Source organism: Lingula anatina, chromosome 2 (genome assembly GCF_051362555.1).
Source record: "Lingula anatina isolate TDL-2025a chromosome 2, LinAna3.0, whole genome shotgun sequence".
Lineage (NCBI taxonomy): Eukaryota > Metazoa > Brachiopoda > Lingulata > Lingulida > Lingulidae > Lingula > Lingula anatina.
In genome coordinates this window covers 6,451,968-6,469,900 of record NC_141768.1, presented here as the reverse complement: position 1 = coordinate 6,469,900, position 17,933 = coordinate 6,451,968, and the positions used below count along the sequence as shown (strand labels likewise).

General features: G+C 35.9%; 4 protein-coding genes and 1 long non-coding RNA gene across 14 annotated transcripts in view; 2 read left to right on the top strand and 3 right to left on the bottom strand.

The window, feature by feature from the left end:
* LOC106154067 (low-density lipoprotein receptor-related protein 2) overlaps window positions 1-1,584 on the bottom strand; it is a 57,281-nt gene extending 55,697 nt beyond the window's left edge. Inside the window, exon 1 of the mRNA XM_087003714.1 lies at window positions 1,292-1,584. Within this exon, the coding sequence (XP_086859840.1) occupies window positions 1,292-1,352 (61 nt within the window). The 5' untranslated portion in view covers window positions 1,353-1,584. The remainder of the gene's footprint in view (window positions 1-1,291) is intronic.
* Window positions 1,523-4,287, top strand: LOC147763354 (uncharacterized). Its single transcript, XR_015332743.1, has 3 exons — window positions 1,523-1,692; window positions 3,762-3,845; window positions 4,119-4,287. It is a non-coding gene; the product is annotated as an uncharacterized LOC147763354 (long non-coding RNA).
* On the bottom strand, window positions 2,319-8,116 carry LOC106154076 (serine racemase-like). Its single transcript, XM_013528312.2, has 8 exons — window positions 7,510-8,116; window positions 7,111-7,152; window positions 6,663-6,829; window positions 6,336-6,420; window positions 5,804-5,930; window positions 4,286-4,464; window positions 3,550-3,600; window positions 2,319-3,361 (listed from the first exon to the last, which is right to left on the bottom strand). Exons 1-8 carry the CDS (start codon window positions 7,771-7,773, stop codon window positions 3,218-3,220), a joined length of 1,059 nt encoding a protein of 352 aa, XP_013383766.2. The 5' UTR covers window positions 7,774-8,116; the 3' UTR covers window positions 2,319-3,217.
* A 3,460-nt stretch (window positions 8,117-11,576) lies between these two features.
* On the bottom strand, window positions 11,577-16,175 carry LOC106154077 (serine racemase). 3 transcript variants are annotated; one of them, XM_013528313.2, is made up of 8 exons: window positions 15,909-16,175; window positions 15,570-15,611; window positions 15,137-15,303; window positions 14,873-14,957; window positions 14,319-14,445; window positions 13,894-14,072; window positions 12,737-12,787; window positions 11,577-12,558 (listed from the first exon to the last, which is right to left on the bottom strand). In XM_013528313.2, the coding sequence occupies exons 1-8, from the start codon at window positions 16,170-16,172 to the stop codon at window positions 12,415-12,417; spliced, it is 1,059 nt and encodes a 352-aa protein (XP_013383767.2). In that variant the 5' UTR covers window positions 16,173-16,175; the 3' UTR covers window positions 11,577-12,414. The 3 variants fall into 3 exon arrangements, with proteins under 3 accessions (XP_013383767.2, XP_086859839.1, XP_086859838.1); XM_087003713.1 differs by having other exon boundaries at window positions 15,778-16,174; XM_087003712.1 differs by lacking the exons at window positions 11,577-12,558; window positions 12,737-12,787 and adding an exon at window positions 13,607-13,651.
* Window positions 16,176-16,254: 79 nt separating this feature from the next.
* Window positions 16,255-17,933, top strand: part of LOC106162032 (uncharacterized) — a 40,979-nt gene continuing 39,300 nt past the window's right edge. For 3 of the 8 annotated variants that reach the window (XM_087003704.1, XM_087003705.1, XM_013539130.2), the window contains exon 1: window positions 16,255-16,817. In XM_087003704.1, the coding sequence (XP_086859830.1) occupies window positions 16,740-16,817 (78 nt within the window). In that variant the 5' untranslated portion in view covers window positions 16,255-16,739. The remainder of the gene's footprint in view (window positions 16,818-17,933) is intronic. The other 5 variants (XM_013539139.2, XM_013539137.2, XM_087003707.1 and 2 more) reach the window with 4 other exon arrangements.

The window sequence follows — 17,933 nt, the reverse complement described above, 5'->3', positions numbered from 1 at the left end:
TTTATTATCCAAAAGAATACGCCAAACATTCCATTATTACATAATTTGTGTGTTTGCAAAGCAATTGATAGTAAGATCACATTCCATAATTTGCTGTATTGTAAAAATGAGATACAGAAATCTGGATGCAAGGTAGCTCTACAGGAAAATTTGTTTATAACAGTAATAGCAGTCATAAAATAAGTTTTTGAAGGCAAAAATAAAATAAAAAATAAATAATGTGTGGAAACAAAAAAAAAAAAAACAAACATCGGTACTAATCTGTGACATGGCGCTGGGCTGTGTGGAAAATAGTTAGATGTGTGGAACTTCGATAACTCTCATAATTGTATATGGTAGTTAAGCCTGTACTCTACATTAGAACTCTACTAATGAAAAGCACAGGTGGTTCAGGCAGTGTATTAAAGTGGGAAGCATGGCTACTGCCAAATTTATTCTACTGATAAGACAGACATGCAGGGGTGTGATCCATCCCACCTAGCAAGGAGTGGTTTCCCAGTTCATTTTTCAACTGCTGGATGTGTGTTTAAGAGGATTTTAAAAGCCAAACATTTAATCCTTGACGCTGCAAAGAAAGCAGGTGTCTTGCAGTAAAAATCAGCCAAACATTAAATCCTTGACAATGCAAAGAAAGCAGGTGTCTTGCAGTAAAAATCTTAACTCCATATAGATATACATATGATACACCAAACACATTTCTTTCTTATAAACACCAAATGCTAGATTGCATTGTTGTTTCAACCTCTAGATGACTTAAGAGGACCCCATGCTCTGCAGAAATCAGTTGCGAAAAAAAAAAAAAACTTCTGTAGGGAGGGCACTGACCGTTAACTAGGTGCAAAAACTCTCACTGAAGAAATCACATTCCATTTGTTTATTTTAGATATGAAAACGCTTCCTTGCAACATGAAATGAAGTTACCATTAGAATAAACGATCAGCTGTAAATTTTTGTTTTTGCAGCTGGGATCGTCGCGTACGTTTGACCTTCTCGGGTAGTCCCAATGTATTCTATGTGAAATCGACAAATTAGAGACTAATTCAAGGAAATTATGCACCCGGCTTATAGTCATTCAAGTCTATGTGCGTGTAAAAGAATGCACCGGTATTCGTTTTGTTTGAGAAACCGTCGTGACTCAAAAGAAATCGCAGCCAGATCAAAATTACGCAACACACCACTGCAGCTACATTCATCATTTATTAGAGCGTAAAACATACCGACTCGCCGCCGTTCATCGACGGACCCATTCAAAGAAAACAAAGCAGCAAAGAACATGGAAATGTCAACTTACTTGCAACGCTAACGTGAATCAAAGCAAGAAGGAAAACTCCAACAGCTCCTCTGGCCTTCATCCTTGCTCATTAATGTTAAATGCTGTTAACGTAAACATGGAAACGTTACTGGTGATTTTCTCAGTTGACTTCTCCTCCTCTCTGTCCTGCTTTCTCGGTGCACTGTATCCTTGGCTGATGTTCAAGATGCTCTGTGACCTCGTGCCCCGGAACAAGTGTGAGGGAAAGTGAAGTTTGCTTCGAAACAACGTGAGTTGTGCTATCCAGATCAGCGGTAACAAACCGTCAAAAGATGTTATCACGGCGCTCCGCCGATAACTACGGTCCACTGCGCAGAATGGGCCCCTGTTTGCTTTGTGTTAGTTCTCAGAGTGAATAGTCTACAAGTGGTGGCCGCGCGGTAAGTTGACAGTTTGGACAGGTTCTATCCACATTCAGGGCAGCAGCTGGTACCTCCTAGCACCGCTTTCTCCGAGGGAAGATCGAATTTCACCCCAATTTTACTAAGACACTTCTTTGACGTTAAATAACAACTCAAGTTGACTTTTTTCTATTTCTTTCTATTTTTATCGTCGATCTCATTTAGATACTTTATTGGTCCATGTCGCCATTCGTAGTTCCAAAATTTATCTCGTAAAAGTGAATTGGCTCAATATAGACTAGGCTATTAGCACAACACTATTGCGAATCTTTTTTTTTTTTTTTTTCTTGACATGCTGTAGAAAGTTGCAACGATTTGGTGTATTATGTTGTGATAGAAGTCAGAGCTGATTACAAGGGAGTGGATGCGTTTGGCTCAACTAGTTTACATGGGCGTGGATGTGTTTGGCTCAACTATCACATTTCGCCGTTACCATACTCACCCTGTTGCCTAAAGAACAGGCCCTGAAATGGTGGAGCATATATATATAATTCCAGTCGTTTTGTTAATTGATAAATCATAAAATTTTCAACGGTTGCCACAGGGTTCTGATTTATGCTAAAACAGAAGCCAAAACAATTAAGAGATGAAGTCAATGACATCACTCACTTTGCTTCATAAGAAAATATTTTATTAATGTGGCATTTAACTGTGTAAACAAGTACACATGAAACATTTCAATAAATCAAACAATACAATCATTTTTAAAAATCAGTGGTTACTTAAAATCAATTTGCTATCAATTTGGCATTTGAGGTTGGCAGAAACCATGTTGATTTTTGCAGGGTCATGTCGATACTCCCCCCGCACTGATAATCCCCCTTGTAATTTTTTGTATTATGCACATCGATACGACCCCACACCGATAGATCCCCTCACTGATACTCCCCCTCAGTATATCTGCAATTGTAGGGGGAGTATCGGTGCGGGGAAGCATTGATGCGGAGATGTATCCACATGTAACCATTTTTGCAATGCCAGTATAAAGAAACCCATACAACATGGCTATACAGGCCAGTATAGTCCTTTAAAGTGGACATCAGAATCTTGACCTAACATGCATTAATTTATCTGTGTTACAAAACCATAAGTAAACAGCACATTTTCATCTAAAATGGCATACCATCACACTGTCAATAAAAATTCACAGACAATCAAAGCCTCTATGCAACTCCCCAGATTACATTTTTCACAGTATGTTTAACATTGAACAATATATTAAGTATCTGAGATATTTAACAATTCAAAACATGAAGTTGGTGATTAACTTATGAAAAAATATTGATCTTCTTTGTATATTTAAGGGATTAATCAAAGTATATATAAATATATTTGAATAAACATGCCTCCTGAGGATCGGACATAACCATAGGGTATGTCTGTGAAACCTGGAGTAGAGGTACTTAATTTTTATTTTCATATAAAAATTCTCCCTTCAGAATTGAACACTCTAGAAACTATATCTATATATATATATATATATATATATATATGTTTAGAGTTTTTATTTCATCCAAGGCAAGTGCTCAATGTCAGTATTCCCTCCACAGAGAATGACACCTACTTTCTTCATGTCGGGTGTCAGTTTTTTCATCTTGTCAGAGAGAAGAGCAGCCACACCCACACCTGAGCTGGGCTCAATCACTTGCTGAAAACGGTATAGGAAATCAAGTTTAAAAAGTTGTAGTTAGATTGTACTGTGGAAAATAAACAGGAATTTGGAACATTCAAATGATAATCAATAGATAATATCTAATTTCATAGGTTTCATTCATGAGGCAAAACAAATTCCAAAAATTAAGATTTTTTTACTTCTAAAATAAATGTTCAGCATACCTTCATTCTCTGATACACTAACTTCATTGCTTCTATGATGTCATCATCACTCTAAATAAAAGTTAAACAAAAATATATCATAATATGATTAAAGCATTAAAAACAACAGTGTCTTTATATTGACTGAACATATTAAAGCACCGGACCTCAATTGGCACTCTAGGAGATTGTCTATAGCATTGTATGTATGTGCAGTTAATTTTCTCTTTTAGATTATCAATTTCATATGGAAAACTACAAAGAAGCAGAAGAAATAAAGTGGCATGGATCAACTGCAAGCTGCTGATAATATTTTGGTAATATTTTCTTTTCAAATGTGTATACATTTGTCAGAATACTTTATGTAAATGGTATTATAAGATAACATGTTTTATTTGATTACAATAAAAACAACAGTGTTAGCAGTTGGCTCTCCCAGTGAGATACAGTTTGGTTGTTGCTGTTGTTAATGGCGAGTATTAAGAGAGAATTCTGTTAACATTGTGAACTCTGCCACAAAACAGCTTCTGAGAACCCACATCAATAATAATAATAATAATAAATATAATAATACAATTTTTATCTTTCAGAAACACTTCTGTGTAGTTTGGTTTTGAACAAAAAAGACAAGGGCACTTTCAAAAGATAAGATGGAGTAGATGGGATTTATTACCCCCATGCCACAAAGCATGAAGATCTCAGACTTCCGATGGATGAGAGGCTTATGGCCTAAATGATCAATATTATTTATACTCACAGTTGTAAAAACATCTTTTTCTACCAATTCCAAAACAACTGGAAAGGTCAGTGTTCCTAGTCTCTGCACCCTCAGGCCATCAGCAATGGTATCTACAAACTTGGGTGGATCTGGCCACATTGGTTTACCTGCCTTAAGGGAATACTCCAGGTCTTTGCCTTTAGGCTCACATGCAAAAACTGAAAAAAAAAAAAAAAACTACATACTTGTGATAAAAGTCCTACAGAAAATCAATTTACAAATAAAACTTTGAACATATATGACTGTGAATCTCTGGCCCTTCCATTTGCAATTTATGTGCCATTTCATGCACCCTGAGTGTCAGAGCAACCTAAAAGCTAGCTTGTTAAATATACCTTGTGATGGGGGCGCTTTTACTAGCTCTGATGAACAGCGAAAATCTGAGGGCGTTCTTCTTCAAAATTTTGCCTGGGGCGCTTCCATATTTGGAAGTCACACGTCACAGCTGTATCTGCCTGGATCCATATTTGGAAGTCATAAGTCTCGTACGTCACAGGTTTGGCCGCCTGGAGCTGCCTTTCCCACCTTGCGCTGAAGTTATCTCGTGCAGACGAGACAAGAAGCAATTAAAGTGCCTAATGCGGAGATAGAAGTTTAAATTGAAATTATCTTGCAGTCGAAGGTCAGTGCCACAATACAAGCAACATTCTGCTTTAAAAACTGATTTTCGTGTAGCCATTGCGCAGCCCTTATAGTGGTATCGGGCAAACAGTGTAGCTGTCAAATTTGGCACACGGCAAGCACGTGTATTGTGCACATGTATATCTCAGGACTAAATGTTTTTTGATAAGCAAAAAATATAAAAACATTGGATATATCTTTTCTTTTCGAAGAATATTATTTATTTTTTCACTTTTCATCTTATATACAGCAAATAAAATTAAATAAAGCAGAATTAAATCTGTTTTACGTTTCATTTTGGTCTGATGACATTCAACTGCAGATTCACTGTGGAGCAGTTCTATTTGATTGACGGAAGTGTAACATGGCCGCTGTTCGCTAGAGCCAGTATTGTTGATATGGGTTATATATGAAATCAAGATCGAGCTGGCAATACCGGAATCTAGAACCAAGGGTACATTTCATGTGACCTTGGCTATCAAAATGAGATTTTACATAAGAGTGCCACATACCTCAAACCATATACGTCCCCACACCGATACTCCCCCGCAACGGTACATCCCGCACGGATACTCCCCCGCACTGATACTCCCCTGCAGTATCGATGTGATCGAGGAAGCAATGGTGTGGGGGAGTAACGGTGCACAATTTTATAGGGGATGTATTGTTGTGGGGATCTACCAGTGTGGGGTCCTATTGATGCGCATAATACAAAAATTTACTAAGGGGGATTATTGGTGTGGGGGAGTATATCGGTGCGGGGGAGTAACGACATGAACCCCAAACCAACACAGTAAAAGATGCAGGCATAGTAGAAATATAACATTAGGACATTTTCAAATGCATGCAGTGTATATGTTTTTCACCATAACTTACTTTTGATGTCAGGTTTTACAGCCTTTGCTGCAATACAAATCCCTGATATCATCCCCCCACCACTAATGGGAACAAGTATAGCTTCCAAGTCAGGAACCTGTTCCATCAATTCAATGCCAATACTACCCTAAAATCATATAATGCATAAAAATTAAAATTAGATGTACATATAAAGTAAAATATGAGGGTGAATTTTGAGTCATGAATCTGACCATAACAAAACACAACAGTATTATCTAAAATTGCTCCAATGTTGGAATACCAATGATATACAATTATGAATGTCCATAGATTTTTTGACAAACAGTTCCCTTTAATATAGGATATCAAACAATTGTCTCAGCACGACAAAGAATACATCTAAAACTTTTAAGAGGTTCTGTGGTGTTTTTATACAGAATCACAAACAATATGCACTAATATGGAACTAAATGCTGGAAAGTGAACCTCTCTTAATAACTTCTAAGGTTTTATTTTTCCTTGTGATCTCTGTATTACTCTATCTAATAAAACCTATTAATATTCCAATCACCTCTCCAGCAATGACATCCAAATAGTCAAATGATGGAATGATGGTCTGGTTTTTCTCAGCAGAAATTTTGGCACATGTTTCTTGTCTAAAATGTTATAAAACTTTTGAAATAAATCCAAATAACATTTTAAAGGAAACCAATGCTAAACATGAGACAAAACATACAGAAAAGAATGTGACTTTTTTAATAGGTAGAAGCAATAAAAACAAAATTGAAAGTACATACACCATTGTACAGTTAGAAAATAATGTCCAAAATTCTTGCAAGATTGAAGTGATATTTACTCAATAACGTAATAGCTGATACATGTTTTTGTCAAACCTCACCTAGACATGGGGTTTGGCTCACAAAATACCAGGTCAGCACCATAGTCCTTGATTGCAGCAACTTTAACAGCAGGTGCGTTGCTTGGGATTACAACAGTGCATTGCATACCTGCATACCTAGCTGCCCATGCCAAGGCTTGACCATGATTACCACTGCTGTGAGTCACCTAAAAAGTATAGTGAAATTAAGAAGAGTTCATCACTTTGCACTAATCATTACATATGTGTACACTGTATTTTTTAAGTCAGCATAATGAATTTCATTGTTGAGGTAACTAAAATAAATTTGTTAAAATCAAAATTTACAGACATGGGTATCTAATTTATATTCTTAAAATATGCTTAAATGTCTTACATATTAAAATGTTTACACTCTTCACTTAAGCACAGGGTATATAAAGTTAAAAGTTCATTGATTTGGTACTTCTAGTAAGTCAACAATACTTACAACACCACTGTTTTCAGGATTTTTCTCTTTTAATGACAACACCTGTAAAATAAAGAACCCTTGACACGCAGCACTGTGACCTTTTCTATTATTTATTTATTTATTTTATTTTTATTTTATTATTATTTTTTATTTTAATTTTTATTAATTTTTTGAAAGACTACTAGTATTCGATGTACAAGGGCGTGTAGGTGAAGCAGAAAAACTTACAGCTACATGTACAGTAAGTATTCAATTTCACATAATTTTTGCATCTTATTTGCCATAATCAAAGTATCTCTTACATCCTCTTATTTTAAATCTCACTGTCTCTCCAGTTGGGGAGAAAGGTAATAATAGTACGGTGGGAAATAACATGATCAGATTCAGATCTGATTGTGGATTAATTTAATCACTCACAGCATTCAAAGCTCCTCTTGCCTTGAATGAACCAGTCTTTTGTAGATGTTCACCTTTAAAATACACTTTCTTCTCTACCAGGCCATTTATGTAAGAACTAGAAAATATTGGTGTTTTGTGAATATGCGGGCTGATTCGTTCGTATGCTTCTGTAAGATGCCGGTACTCTATACCCAACGACATTGCATGCACAACAGGAACAAAACAAAACAAAATCAAAACAATCCCACGTGGACATTTCCCTTTTCCGGTATTACAACGCATGCGTTAGAAGTGGGGGTGCCTATGTCAACGGTCCGTGTATGGCGGGGCAAAGTGATTTCCATTTCGTCAAAAAATGAAAAAACGGCCGTTTTTCATTTCCTTTTGATAGAAATGCCTAAAATGTAATGGGAAATGGAACTCAATTTTCGCTTTTCCATATAAAATGAAAAATGGAAAAACGGAAATTGCCCTTGTTTTCTATATTTTACTGTAACATGCAAAATACAATATCAACAGATTCCCGATGTGATAGAAAATATAAATATCGACTGTTTTCAGACTATAGAACCTTTGGACTAATGAACCTTTAATGAACCTTCGGACCATTGAACCTTTGGACTATTGCTATTGAATTTCACACCAATTTCAATAATAATAAATAATAATAATAATAATATTTATTTTTAGTCTAAAATCCATATAAAATGTTCAGTAGACTTTACATGGGTAAAATGAACAGAATAAGATTACTAAAGTAAGTGAAAAGGTACGTAGTTAAAATAATAAGATATGAACTATAAAGATGTGAACTAAAATGTAATTGAATTGATGGACAGTTAGGATTTTAAGACATTAAAAATAAATTGTACAATGTAAAAGACAACAGCCAGTCAAAAAACATTTTGAAGATATAAGTTTTTAGTTCTTTTTTAAAATTGTCCTCAGACTCTATTATTGTTTTTAAGTAAATAGGGAGATCGTTCCGTACAGTTGGTCCATAGCCTTGAAGAGCACAATCACCATATGCTCTTAATCTGGAATTACAAGGTGTGAATAAAAGCTGGTCGAATGATCTTAAGGCCGGTGATAGGGTTAAATACGCTTAAAATCGTGTTTTTGAGTTTTTTGTGTGTTTATATTTATCAAAAAAGTATCTAACGTTGGATGTAATAATTTTTATGAATTTGCATCGCAAAATGCGTCTTTTGATGAGTTTTTCAACCGGCACGCGCCCCAGTCAGGCTGACAACTAAGCCACGCCTCTGTTACTAAGGGCCGTTGCCATGAGGGGGTCGGAGCACAGTTAATGAGTTATAAGCCGATTACGTGTGCGGTAATAGGTCATAAGTCTTACATCAGCTTAGCAGCGAAGAAGTCTAGCTAGTACACTATGGGGAAGAGAAAAGTTCGTGTTAAAAGTCCCTTTCCAGAGGAAAGAAGGAAAATTTTGAGAGTAAGGCCTATGCGTGGCGGTTGGGGAAAACCGGCCCTATTTGTTCAGTAGGATGACTGATATCTGTATACCTAATAAATGGGTGAAAGAGTTAATCGAAACGTCTAAATTAATTGACAAATGAAAGAAAAATCGATAAAAACATAAATAAAAAAAGCTAAAAAAGGATACTTTTAGCCTAGCCTTTAATTTTTGCGATATATATCGTCGAGCGTATCTGCGACACGTTACGAAACCGGAAATGATTGTTGGTCGCCGTTTGCAAAAGGTAAATCTAATGTTGACAAAATAAAATTTTATTCTCCAAGATATGATATCATGGAGCTTAAGAGACACGCGAAAAATTGTGATTTGAATGGCCAAACAAGAGAAATCCAAGCAAAGGTTGACAGCATGATTAAAACAATAAAAATAAAAACGCATGTTAGCGGCTTTGCATTTTGCGATATTTGGAGAAAAACAATTTCAAAATCACTGATCAAGCGGGAAGAAAGAGTTCAAGTGTCCAAAAATGAAAATCACAAAAAGACCCCGAGAATAGTCAAGGCTAGCAGGTAAAAAGCAAATAGGGTCTAAGTGTCATGTGTGTAAAAATAAAATATTTATTCAAAAGCCTTCTCTCAGCCACTTTTACCGCTGAATCTTGTGCAGCTGAGCGTCTCCCCTTTATCTTAGCTGGCATTTTGAGCGAGACCGCTCTGAAGTAATCACTGGATTTTTCCGTTGATCTGACGACTACCAAGTGCCGTGCAAAATAATCCTGCAGCGTTACCCGTCAAAAAACTCGTATCAACACAAGTGACGGACACTTGCTCTCGACACAGTTTTATCTGATCACTTTGCCGATAACAAAGAAGGAATCTCTCAGGTAAAAATACTCGATTGCCGAGGAAGAGCCATTGAAACGTTCAAATGCAACTTCACACCTCTTAATTGCGGTTAAACGTAATCGCCTTTGTTAGCGCTTCCTTCTACATATCCTTGACACCCTACTGGGCATCACAAGGCTAGGGCCCTCTCCAGAGCTGTCAATCAAAATGGCGGCACGCTTACATGCCTAACGAGTGGTCGGAAAATGTAACAAAAGCACGTACGATTTTCTGCCCCTTCAAAGCACCCAAACAAAATATTTTTGGATGACAATAAGCAATGGTTCCAGCTGATCGTATAACCGATAACAGGTAAATTTGCCAGCTAAGCATTTGACTAATAAGCCCTGTTAACCAACCTGTGAACGTTTTTGGCTGTTTTAACAGCTTTCTATATTGACGAGATAAGTGAATCGCTGCCAAGTATATCTCACTATCTGAGCAACTGATCGTTACAAAAGTTGCACCTATTGTTGTTAGGAATGTGGACTACAGCATGATATCAGGGGTTTAAGAGAAAATTGTTTGTTTGAAAGATATCGCCTTTTGAAGTGAATAAGCCATTGAAATATGGGGTAATTTAACGTAAAAGATGATAAAATCAAAAGTAAATAGTTTAAGACAATTCCCTGGTACCGCGCTGAAGTGCTTTCACCCAGCTTTATGAGGCCTTTTGAATCACTTGAATAGCTGTCTTGGTTATAGAGAAAATCCCAATACCGAAAACGGCATTTTTCCCCTCAAATTGGCGCCAGAGCGTCATCCGTTGGACACTGTACTTAATCCCCGTCTTTAATTGGCCTTTTGGGAAGTTTGTTTTAATTTTTTATAAAAACTTATAAGCCCACGGCTTTGTTTCTATGACTTTGGTCCTTTTACTATCACCGGCCTTAAGTACGTTTTGGAACAAAGCGTTGAACAAGTGTTTACGGGTGTAGGTACGGGTGTGCTGATTGGTTAAAAATTGCATGCATATTTTAACTGGCTCCCAGTCAGAGCACTCATTTTATTTAAAATTTTAAAAAAATTTAAATAAAATGAGTGCTCTGACTTGGGAGCCAGTGTAACTGCTTTAGAATGGGTGTGATATGAGCCTACCTGGCTGTGTGGGTTAAAAAACGCACTAAAACATTCTGAATTTGCTGCAGTTTTTTCATTCTTTCGTTGGTACAAGCCACTGAGTACAGAATTGCAATAGTCTAAATGACAATGACACTTCTTCGACGTTAAATACCAACTCCAGTTGACCTTTTTTCTGTCTATTTCTATCATCAAATTCATTTAGATACTCGATCTTTTGCCTGGATCCATGTTGTCATTCAAAGTTCCAAAATTTATCGCATAAAAGTGAATTAGCTCAATATAGGCAAATGCAATTGTGAATCTTCTTTTTTTTCTTGACATGCTGTGGAAAGTCGCAACGAATTGGTGTATGGTATGTTGTGATGAAGTTCTAATCTTTCGTCAGGGCTGGTTTTAAGGGAATGAATATGTTTGGCTCAACTATTTTACAGGGGCGCGGATGTGTTTGGCTCAACTATCACATTTGGCCTTGAGTTCGCCGTTACCATATTAACCCTGTTGCTTATAGAGCAAGACTCTGGAATGGTGAGGCCACTGGGGCATATATGTATCTATTTAATTCCAAGACTTTTCTATTGATAAAGCATAAATTTTTCAATGGTTACCCACTGGGTTCTGATTTATGCTAAAACAGAAGCCAAAACAATTAAAAGGTGAAACCAATATGATATCACTCATTTTTCTTCATAAGAAATATATATTTTATTAATGTGACATTTAACTGTGTAAACAAGTACACATTACACATTTCAATAAATCAAACAATACAAATTTTTAAAAAAAATCAGTTACTTAAAAATCAATGGGCTGTCAATTTGGCAGCTGACATTGGTAGAAAGTGGCCGTAGCAATAGTTCAAAGGTTCAACAGTCTGAAGGTTCATTGATCTGAATGTTCACTATAGAACCTTCGGAACAATAAATCCTTGATTAATAAACTGATGAAAATGTTACCAATTTTTTGGAGCAATGAACCTTCGGACTATCAAGACACCACCGGGAGAAACCATGTTGATTTTTGAAATGCCAGTATAAAGAAACCCATACAACATGGCTACTGGCCAGTATAGTCCTTTAAAGTGGACATCAGAATGTTGACCTTACATGCATTCATTGTGTAATAAAACCAAAAGTGAAGAGCACATTTTTATCTAAGATGGCATACCATCACACTGTCATAAAAACTTACAATCAATAAAAGCTTCTATGCAACTCCCTACAATACATTTTTCAGAGTTCGCTTTACATTGAGCAAGTATCTGAGATATTTCACAATTCAAAACATTAAGTTGGCGATTAACATTAACTTATGAAAAATACTGATCTTCTCTGTTTATCAAAGGGATTAAAAGAAGTATATATATATATATTTTGATATTTTGAATAAACATGCCCCCTGAGGATCGGACGTAACCATAGGGTATGTCTGTGAAACTTGGAGTAGAGGTATTTAATGTGCTTAGTTAATTTTAATTATAATGTTTAAATTCACCATCAATAGATATGCTTAGATTTTTTATTTCATCCAAGGCAAGTGCTCAATGTCAGTATTCCCTCCACAGAGAATGACACCCACTTTCTTCATGTCGGGTGTCAGTATTTTCATCTTGTCAGAGAGAAGAGCAGCCACACCCACACCTGAGCTGGGCTCAATCACTTGCTGAAAATTATACAGGAAATCAAGTTTTAAAAGTTGTAGTTAGATTATACTGTGGAAAATAAACAGAATTTTGGAAAATTCAATTAGATAATATCTAGTTTCACAGATTTCATTCATAATAAAAAAATACTTCCAAAATTTAATATTCTTTTACTTCTGAAATGAATGTTCAGCATACCTTCATTCTCTGATACACTAACTTCATGGCTTTTATGATGTCATCATCACTCTGAATTAAAATTAAACAAAAAGATACAGTGTGCTTAAAGCAATACTGATAAAATTAATACAATGGATCTTGGCACTCTAGGAGATTGTCTATTACTTTGTATGAAAGTACATTTCATTTTCTGTTTCAGATCATCAATTTCCCATGGAAAAACACAAAATAAGAGGGCATTCAGAACAAGTTCATCTGCAGACTAACAGACCTGGAGATCAAATATGGCCAACCTTCACTAAAGCAGAGTCAACTTATTATTGGTTGATGGTCTCCCTGCCTCCACATGCGCTGTCCCTGCAGGGGTCTTGCAATTAAACCTTGAAGTCGTTATTTAATCCATTTAATGGCGCATTCACTCCCTTGTAATGGATTTAGTTGGCTTTGCTTTTATGTGGGTCCACCATATTTGAACTGCGGATCTGTTAGTCCACAGATCAACTTGTTTTGAATGCCCTCAAAGGCCGCATTCACATCGAGTTGAGCCATGGCTCTACAAAGCCACGACCTAAATATGGCGGACGTACATGAAAGGAAAACCGCCTAATTTTTTAATAGTCTCCCCGCCTCTCACACGCCTCCCCATGCGTCGCCCTGCGGGGGTACAGTCATTAAATCTCGGCTCCATTGGGACGACACATGGGAAGGCGTGTGAGAGGCGGAGAGACTATTAAAAGATAAGGCGGTTTTCCTTTCATGTACGTCCGCCATATTTAGGTCGTGGCTTTGTAGAGCCATGGCTCAACTCGATATGAACGCGTCCAAAGAAGTAAATTGAGAAATGAAATGGCATAGATCATTTGCAAACTAGTGATAATACACAACTACATTTGTAATACTGTGGACATTGTGGATTCAGGCATGAAACAGCTTCTGAAAAACACAGCAATAAAAATAATAATAAATATAATAATACCATTTTTTTTTTAAGAAACACTTCTGTGTAGTTTGTTTGTGAATATAAAAGACAAGGGCACTTTAAAAAGATAATATGAAATAAATGAGATTTATTATCCCCATGCCCAGTAAAGGCTACTGCTACAAAGCATGAAGATCTCAGACTTCCAATGGATGAGAGCCTTATGACCTAAATGATCAATATTATTTATACTCACAGTTGTGAAAACTTCTTTTTCTACCAATTCCAAAACAACTGGAAAGGTCAGTGTTCCCAGTCTCTGCACCCTCAGGCCATCAGCAATGGTATCTACAAACTTGGGTGGATCTGGCCACATTGGTTTACCTGCCTTAAGGGAATACTCCAGGTCTTTGCCTTTAGGCTCACATGCAAAAACTGAAAAAAAAAACCCAACATATTTGTGATAAAAGCCCTACAGAAAAACAATACACAAATAAAACTGAACATCTGGCCCTTCCATTTGCAATTTATGTGTCATTTCATGGGACCTTGGCTATCAAAATGAGATTTTATATAAGAGTGTCACTTCAATCCAGCACAGTTAAAGATGCAGGCATAGTAGAAATATAACTTTAGGACATCTCCAAATGCATACAGCATATACTTCTGACTATAACTTACTTTTGATGTCAGGTTTTACAGCCTTTGCTGCAATACAAATCCCTGATGTCATCCCCCCACCACTAATGGGAACAAGTATAGCTTCCAAGTCAGGAACCTGTTCCATCAATTCAATGCCAATACTTCCCTAAAATCACAAATGTATAAAAAATAATTCAAATTAGATGTACATATAAGGTATGACTTTGAGGGTGAATTTTGAGTCATGAATCTGACAATAACAAAGCACATCAGTATAATCTAAAATTGCTCCAATGTTGGAATACTAATGATATACATTTATGAATGTCTAAAGATTTTTTGACAAACAGTTTGCTCTAATATAAGATATCAAACAGTTGTCTCCAACATGACAAAGAATACATCTGTAAACTTAAGACGTTCTGTGGTGTTTTTAAACAGAACTACAAACAATATGCACTAATATGGAACTGAATGCTGTGAAAGTGAATCTTTCTTCATAACTTCTAAAAAGGTCTCTTATCTAAGGTTTAAATTTTCCTTGTGATTTCTGTATTACTCTATCTAATAAAATCTATTAAAATTCCAATCACCTGTCCAGCAATGACATCCTGATGGTCATATGGTGGAATGATGGTCTGGTTTTTCTCAGCAGAAATTTTGGCACATGTTTCTTGTCTAAAATGTTATAAAACATTTGAAATAAATCCAAATGGCATTTTAAAGGAAACCAATGCTAAACATGAGACAAAACATACAGAAAAGAATATGACTTTTTTAAAAGGTAGAAAGTACATTTACCATTGTACAGTTAGAAAATATTTTAAACTTAATATGTGATATTTGCTACACCTCACCTAGATGTGGGGTTTGGCTCACAGAATACCAGGTCAGCACCATAGTCCTTGATTGCAGCAACTTTAACAGCAGGTGCATTGCTTGGAACGACAACAGTGCATTTCATACCTGCATACCTAGCTGCCCATGCCAAGGCCTGACCATGATTACCACTGCTGTGAGTTACCTAAAAAGTATAGTGAAATTAAGATGAGTTCACAACTTTGCACTAATCATTACATATTTTTAAGTCAGCATAATGACTTTGATTGTTGTGGTTACTACTATTTTGTTGAAATTAAAATCTACATACAAGGGGGTATCTCATTTATATTCATAAAATATTCCTAATTGTCTTATATATACACATGTTTTCACTCTTCACTTTAGCACAGGGTATATAAAGTTAAAAGTTTATTTATTTGGTACTTTTATAAAGTTAGCAATACTTACAACACCACTGTTTTCAGGATTTTTCTCTTTTAATGACAACACCTGTAAAATAAAGAACCCTTGATGTGCAACACTGTGACTCTGTTTTTTTCTACAGTAAATAGTAATAGTAATACTACTAAGTACTGTAGTATATACTATATAGCTCAAGCAAAAAACAATTACAGGTAAGTTTTCTTGCAATTTTACATAATTTTTTGTAACTTACCAGTATTTGCCCAAATCAATCATCCTCTTATTTAAAATCCCACTGTTTCTCCAGTTGGGGAGAAAGGTAATAATGATAGGGTGGGGAATAACATGATATGAAACTGATCAGATGTGGATTTAATCACTCACAGCATTCAGAGCTCCTCTTGCCTTGAATGAACCAGTCTTTTGTAGATGTTCGCCTTTAAAATACACTTTCTTTTCTACCAGTTCATCTATGTAAGAACTAGTATATATTGGTGTTTTGTGAATATGCGGACTGATTCGTTCGTATGCTTCTGTAAGATGCCGGTACTCTATACCCAACGACATTGTATGCACAACAGGAACAGAACAAAACAAAATCAAAACAAACCCACGTGGACTTTCCCCTTTTCCGGTATTACGACGCATGCGTTAAAAGTAGGGATGCCTATGTTAACGTCGTTTTCATTGGACGGTAGAAAAATAGGGCGATTTATCAAAAGTGAATTTTGTCTTATTTTGGTCTTTTTTAAAAATTCAACTTTATAATATCGGTGTAATTGATAATAGATATACTACCTCTTTTCCCATAAGCTCACAATGTTTTAATTAAGGGTTTGATACGAAGATTAATGATTTTGACCAACCAAAAATTAGAGCCAATCACACGGAAGAAGAAATGAGTACGCTAGGCTTGACTGGTTCATGTTCAAAACTGGGATGATCGTGACGAATACACGGGTGCTCTTCCTAATGGAAGTTTTTAAACTATGATGCCGCTGTCTTATTGGACCGGGAATACATTTAAAATGTAGGAGACTCTGTGGAAGTTATAACATTTGATTTCTGACTATTTTCCAGAAACATTATTAACTTTTTGGTAATCTTTGTTGGAATTGCCAAACTTTTTATTCCAGACATAAGTGACAACCCAGGGAATAACCTAACTTTGTATAATACAACATAGGATTATAAGCGCACGCGTGTGATGCAAGTATGGAGACGACCCCTGTAAAAGTTTTAAGAACTGGATCGCTGAAGAGGAAGAGTAAAGTTGTGGATGTCAGTCGCAGGGTATGTACTTTGTTCTCTTTTACAGCCTGTTACAATATTGTCAAAATGACTGTTTTGAAGTCCAAATCATTGAACCGCTTCTAACCTGTGGCAATGAAGTGTGGCACCTTGTGGGCACATAAAAATTGCTCAGAGAACATAAAATAAAACAGACGAAACTGTAACTAGTGCTGTATCCATTTAGGCATATAATAGTTTCTACTACAGTTGGCATGTAATACATTAACATCTGTTTGGCTTTTCACTATGATCTACTGTGTAAACTTCATGGGTTATTGATTGTTGGTAAATTTGACATATTTAAAATATATGCTGGTCCACATGGTAGTTGAAACCAGACTTTTCTGAAATCAAATTGAATTCATTAGAGTGTTTGTAAATCTTGAGTATAAAGTTTACTCAGTTTAGTGAGAAGTTCCAATGAAGTCTTGTTAGTCTTTGTAATTAAAGACGACATACACACACTTTATCAATAATCACAACAATCACACACGTTCACACACACACACACACACACACACACACACACACACACCCTTCAGAATTATAACTATATATGAGACAAGACCAAACCATATTTTTATAAAAACCAACCAGGTTTTGGAAGATTACATAACTCTGCATAGAAACTGCTGAACACCTGGGGAGCCCAGCTATTTATCATTGTCACAAGTAAACTGAAGCATTTTTTATCAGCATGCTGATGCCAATAAAATCTTGGTTATTAAGTCATGGCCTTTCAGATGGATTTTAATAATGATAATATGAGTGATGCCTGAACAACATTCAGATATCTGGAATCTTGGACCAATTAACACATAACAGTCATCAATGTGATTTGTCATACCTGATGATTCTCCACAGCTATATGAAAATCGGGTTTTAAATATAGATTAGGATGAGTGACATTTATTATAAAAATATTATTAACTTTTTGGGTGCCAAAATTTAAATATAAAAAGCTTTGTTTTATAGATGATGCCATATAAGGTAGACCCACATTTTCATTTCATTCATATTTCATAAATATCTATATATCTGTGTACACTGAGGCCCCCTTCAATATTTAGACTTGCAGTCTTAATTTATTCAGTCAAATTAATTTCTGGTATTATT